Raw genomic sequence first — 6576 nt, 5'->3', positions numbered from 1 at the left:
CTTGCTCCGGGGCAGTTTTCAGCTCTCTTCCTCCCCACACTCCGGCACTAGCCCTAGGGTGCTCTCTTGGGAGGTTGCTGGCACTGAGGGCATTGTACGGGTCTATGTTCCATTCTCTCTTTCTGATTTATCTCAGGTGAACAAAAGACTTGGTTCCTTTATGGAAGACCCCACCATTATACCCAGGAATTTGAATATCTTACCCAGTCATATGATATGTCCTGGAATGATCTCCACATTATCCTCTCCTCTACTCTGAGCTCAGAGGATAAGAACAGAACCTGGCTTCATGCCCAGGGCCATGCAGATACCCTCTGCCAGTAGACTCCTGCCCTCCCAGGCAGAGCGGATGCTGTCCCTAACAGGGATCCACAGTGGGACTATCAGAAACGACAGGCAGTCACAGGTCTCAAGACTACATGGTTCTCTGCCTGCTAGAAAGACTGAAAAAGGCAGCCCATAAAGCAGTTAATTATGAAAAATTAGCAGAGGTCACCCAGGAAAGACATGAAAATCCAGCAGTCTTCCACTCTCGCCTTACACAGGCCATGAGAAAATACACCAGTCTTGACCCAACAAGCCCTGAAGGAACAACCATACTTAACTTAAGATTTATCTCCCAGTCAGTCCTGGACATAAGAAGAAAATTACAAAAGGTAGAGGATGGCTCTAACCCCCCCCCCCCCCCACCCAATGAGACCTTTTAAACATGGCCTTTAAGGGCTTTAATAATCGGGACAAAGAGGCAAAGCAACAACGACAAACTGAATTCCAAATGGTAGCCTCTGCCATCAGGGTCCCTACAGAGGGAAAGTCTAAACACCCGTAGGGGCAGAAGAAGGGCACTCATTCTCAAACTCCAAGGATCCGCCTGGACCCTGTTTTAAATGTGACCAGCAATCTCCGGCCCCCACAAGCCCTGCTCTCGAGGAGGAAGGCCCCACTGGAAGCTGGGCTGTGGGCAGGCCACTCAGAGTTGGTCCACATCTCTTCCTCGAACACAGGCAGGCGGGTTGGGTTCCCTTGGCCTTGACCTCCTTGGCCTGGCGGCTGAAGACTGATGAGGCCCAGGAGCGGATGCTCCAACTGTCATCGCACACTGCGAACCTTGGGGAACCCTGATGGTGGCAGGAGTGGAGACAACTTAGCTGGACAGCAAGTTCTAATGTGCCAACCCACAGACAAATTACAACCTCGCTGGACTGGACCGTATACTGTTGTCTACAGTACATCTATGGCAGTGAAGGTCTGTGGTCTGCCTCATTGGATACACTGGACAAAAATTAATGTAGCCCCCCTGGAGCCCTACCCTAGGTGGAGGTCAAAGGTCATCTCACCAACCACCCTCCGGCTCACTAAAATCCCAGAGGACCGATCCTCCTAGTCATGCTCTGGTACCTCTGGAAACTTATTGTCCCTCTTTTCCTAATCATTTTCATTCTGTCTTATTTGGAGTGTCATCACAATCCTAGGATAATTCCAGGGAGAGCCCTCTTTTGTCCCTGCTGGGACCCCGAGTCACCCCCCACTAGCCTTCCTGAAAAAGAATAGCCCCCCCCTCACATGTCAGCCAAATGACTAATAGATTATATATCCAGGCTTTCACATTCCTACAGATTGTTTGTGACATCATTCGCCCATCTGGCGCAGCCCATCCCATCTGAACAGTACAAGATATTTTCAAATTCATTATAGACCTCTGGCTCCAGGACGATTTACAGGATTTCACTTCAGATCACATCTATTTGTTTGCTTTCATAATTCTTCTGATTCTCGCAGATCCCTAAAATGGTACTTCTACTAGTCCTCTTACTTCTCACCCCTACCCTCACCCTATATCTCACCAGCACAGTCTGGCACAATAACTGTATAATCCAGACTTTCAGAGCTGTGGGCTATCAAATTTGTCTATCCTCCAATATGACACAGTGGATATGTCACAAGCAACCTTCCCCTGGTAACACTTCCCTATTATGGGGAATTCCCATAAACTTCTCTGACATACTATGAAGCCACCCTACACACCAAGAGCCAGGCACACCAGACCCCGCTTTACCCTTTATTATTAATCAGAAGGCTCACCCCTTGTACTGTCTTCATGTTCCCCAGGCCGTCTTGAAGCATAGTAACCTCCATCTTGTATAAAAAATGGCTGTTTGAAACTCTCTGCTATTGTTAGATAGTCCCTAGTCCTGTAAACTCTGTCATTATAAACTCTATCACTTTAAGACAGTCTGTTATTCTGTAAAATGACTTTGTTTTTAGCTCAAATAATAGAAAAAGATAAACTTAACTGTTTGACCTTTCAAGCTAGCCATCCAGTGTAATAGACTAAAATAGACTAATACTGATAACAATTCCCATATTCTTATGCCAAGTACAAACTCATTATGTATTCAAGGTTACAACTGTCTGTAACAATAACATACACAGAGCCCTTTGTAATATCTGCAAACAAAGAGGCTTGAAAAGTATAAATACTGGAAACTTCCTGTATGTGGTGCTCAGAGATTTGCAAGAGACACCTCCCTCTGGGCTGCGCGCAATAAACAACTCCTAATTAATTGGCTTATTAAGGCATCTTGTATCTCATTTGCTGATTTACAATACAATAGTCTTAGCCACAAACTCAATGTTCCCCCACCTTAACCCCAGGGACAGACACCATTGCACTGCAGACCACCTATATATACCAGCTACCGGCAGCTGGCCCATCTTTACATACCATGGCTTTCTAACACTGTACAACACTTTTAACCCAAGCCAAAACATGATCTTCAACTATACTGCTGGTACTCAGGTCCGTATTATATCTAACCTTTATCTCAACCTGACAGCAGCAACGTGCAATCTTACAATTCCAGATTCAGGCAACAGGTACAATGAGAGGCAATATGACTTAGCCTTGTCACAATGGGGAAAGTTCCAAGGCAACCGCTTCATAGAAGTTAGCCACTACCCCGGATGCTCCTTTAACACAACTATCCACATTTCTTGGGTTAACCCCTCCAGCCTAACTTTACATTAAGGTCAGGCACTCAGGGCCCAAACAACACTGGAGTCCTCTGCCTACCAACAGGAATCATGTTCCCAGGGGCCCATGACAATACAAAGGCACAGATAGGAACAGTGTCCAGTGCTAAGACCCAACCCGGCAGGGGGGCCTCTGGGCCATGGGCTATGTCACCCTGGAGGCAGGCAGTATCTACTCATTCAGGCCTAATAACGCCTCTTGGACCACATCCCTCAGTTCCAAGTGAAAAAAGAGGGACTTTGGTATCAGTGCTGCTGTTATAGCTGCAGTTGCAGCAGCCACGGCCGTGGGACCAGCTGGGGGAATAGCATACAATACTGTCATTCTGAAAAATGTGACAGTGGCCATGGCAACCACCACAGAAGACACAGGGGAAAATTCCAAACAGCTCTCTAAATCTTTATATTCCCTAGCTTGCATGGTTATAGACAACCGACTAGCTCTAGACTATCTTTTAGCCAAAGAGGGTGGGGTGTGTTTAGTTGCTAACACCTCCTGTTGTTTTTATCTAAACTTTATAGGTCAAATAGATGAAAGAACACAATGCATTCTACAGAATGCTCAATGGCTCAAGGAGATCAGTAAGGAGAGTATAGAGCAGTTCAGATGGTCCAGCCTACATAGTCTGCCCAAATTAACCTGTCTTTTACCCCTTTTAGGTCCTCTGACACTATTTCTCCTCCTCCTCCCCTTCCTCCTCAGGCCCTGCATTTTAAAATTAGTTGTCAAGATTATACAAACAAGATTACAAGTCCTAGTTAACCAGGACAGTTCATCCTTACCTAGGTAAAGAGACCCTACAGGCCTATATCCCAGGAAATAATCTGAATTTACTCCTTAGGTGTCCACGACATCCCCTCTCATGCAGGCGACCCCATCCCCCTTCTTTTCTTTTATATATACCCTTTAAGATGGGAATGAAAGGCTTACAGTGAACACAATGGCACAGAGAAAAACTTATTGTGCTTCGCAGACATCTTGCAGAAAGCTTGCAGCCTTGAACAGATAACCAGAAGACGCCTGGTAGTGGGAGGAACGAAGGACCAGACCCTTTGCAGCCAGCAATAGCTAATAAAAGTCTTTCCCCTCCCTGTACTCTCTGCTGACTCCTTGTTATTACACTCAGCCCCTCTGCACCCAGGCACCTGAAATAAAAGTTTTTTGATACATTACAGCCTCATGTCATAGATGCGCGATCCCGGCCCACTCTGAACCTTTCAATCATCAAATCTGTGACCAAGCTTTATTGAACAATATAGCTTTCACTGTATACTCAATGTATTGGACTTTTATGGTTTACTAATGACAAAGTTGATGAATACAAATTATGGAGAGGTTAAACAAAGAAAATTGCAAATCAATGAAAGAGAATATGTCTATATTTGCATGCTAGCAAATGAGAATTCAGCTTTTACAGCAATATCAGTTATGATATATTCCAGCCTACAGCAAGGACATTATTTGACTAGGAGTTAATTTGAGCTGTTTGCGTAATAACAATGTTTTCATAAAGAAAGCATTGAACTCTTGCATTAGCATATCCTGGTGCTTTCCTGCTTGGCACTGGTCATAGAATTTAAAAGAAAGAAGAATTTTATACACATTCAAGATCAGCTACAAATAGAACTTCAGGTCAGAATAGTAAAGGATTCACGACCAATAATATTATACTTGGCTTTTTTTTTTTTTTTTTTTTTTAGGCATGATACATTTATTACGAAGCATTCTTTCCATCCTTATAATAGCTCAATTTGTTCTAGGAAGTTTTGCCAATGGCTTCATAGCACTGGTGAACTGCATTGACTGGGTCAAGAAACACAAGATCTCCTGTGCTGATCGAATTCTCACTGCTCTGGCTGTCTCCAGAATTAGTTTGCTCTGGATAATAGTATTAAATTGGTATGCAACTGTGTTGCATCCAGCGATCTATAGTTCAGAAGTAAGAACTATTGCTTATATTGCCTGGGTAGCAAGCAACCATTTTTGTCTCTGGCTTGCTACTAGCCTCAGCATACTTTATTTGCTCAAGATAGCCAATTTCTCCAGCCTTTTATTTCTTCACCTAAAATGGAGAGCTGAAAGAGTGGTTATCATGATACTGTGGGTGACTTTGATCTTCTTGGTTTTTCATCTTGCAGTGGTAGGCACAGATGAAAAAATGAAGATGAACGTATATAAAGGAAACATCACTTGGGAGAGCAAATTGAGGGACATCGCACACCTTTCAAATGGAATTATATTCGTGCTTGTACACCTCACACCCTTCACTATGTCCCTGACAGCTGTTCTGCTGCTAATCTTTTCCATGTGGAAACATCTGAAGAACATGCAGCTCAGTGGCAAAGGATTCCAAGATCCCAGCACCGAGGTCCACTTAAGAGCCATGCAAACTGTGATCTCCTTTCTCTTGACATTTGTCATTTACCTCTTCGCTCAAATCATCTCATTTTGGAATTTTAGTATACAGAACAATTCAGTTCCCTTGCTTTGCCAAGTTTTTGGAATCCTGTATCCATCGAGCCACTCATTTATCCTGATTTGGGGGAATAAGAAGCTGAGACAGGCCTTTCTGTCACTTCTGAGGCAGTTGAGGTGCTGGCTGAAGGAGAGGAAATAAGTGGGGCACCTTGTGTCTTCTGCAAGAAAATAAACTGATGAGGTTTGCAATGTTTTGTACTTCCTACTACATTTCTTAATGTGTGTAGAATTGGGTAAGGTACACCTAGAAAAACTTGTACTTAAGTTTATCACAAAAATATTTATGTGTGCATGTTTATAAAAAATACAAGAAAGACTATAAGATTGCCATATTTTTCAGGTAAGCAATCTAATTTTATAAAACATTGTAAGAAATTGCTCAGAATTATAAATTTATGAACACTTCACATACATATTCTATGTTATCATCTTGCAAGTAAAGAATTTATTATCTATATTTATGCATTTTTAAGGACTGATAACTCATCTCAGGGAATTATTGCTATTTTCCCTTGTAATTAATACCACACATATGTACCACAGTGAGTTTAAATTTTTTTGTTTGAACCTCCAATCTTTGGGTTGGTAAGGGTATTCAGTTCTAAATCACACACTCAGGATAGATGCTTGAAATAGATATTATATCATGAATTCTTACTTCATGGTTAATAGAAAACAATCAGAACTCTTAGGAAAAGATGCACGTAATGAAATTAAAGAGTGACAAACATATTTAGAATATATTTTATATTCATGTACAATAAATAGTACTATAGAGCATTAGATTTAATACAATAGGTGACAGCTTAGAAAATAAATAAGTTCTATAATAGTAATAAAGAAGAAAGCAAAATAATCATGATGTTTTTACTAATGTTATTGTTTTTGAATTGAGAAGACATTTTCTAATTCAAAAACTTATATCAATTTATCTAGTTTACATATTCACCATGTTTGGGCTTCTGAATTTGGAATCATCTGCTCCATCTTTCTATTTAAGAATTCCTTTTTTTTTTTTTTTTTTAAGAATTCCTTTTAAACTTCAGAGAAAATATTCAAATTTT

General features: G+C 41.8%; 1 protein-coding gene across 1 annotated transcript; it reads left to right on the top strand.

Annotated features, from left to right (window-relative positions):
* The first annotated feature begins 4736 nt into the window (after positions 1–4736).
* Positions 4737–5651, top strand: LOC132226048 (taste receptor type 2 member 46-like). The gene has a single exon (XM_059680947.1). It carries the CDS (start codon positions 4737–4739, stop codon positions 5649–5651), a length of 915 nt encoding a protein of 304 aa, XP_059536930.1.
* Positions 5652–6576: the final 925 nt, after the last annotated feature.

Source organism: Myotis daubentonii, chromosome 2, assembly GCF_963259705.1.
Source record: "Myotis daubentonii chromosome 2, mMyoDau2.1, whole genome shotgun sequence".
Classification (NCBI taxonomy): Eukaryota; Metazoa; Chordata; class Mammalia; order Chiroptera; family Vespertilionidae; genus Myotis; species Myotis daubentonii.
The sequence above is the reverse complement of the archived record's forward strand: the minus strand, read 5'-3'. Positions and strand labels throughout refer to the sequence as shown.

Coding starts and splice junctions, on each gene's coding strand:
- LOC132226048 (XM_059680947.1), top strand. CDS start 4,737: ATGATACATTTATTACGAAGCATTCTTTCCATCCTTATAATAGCTCAA.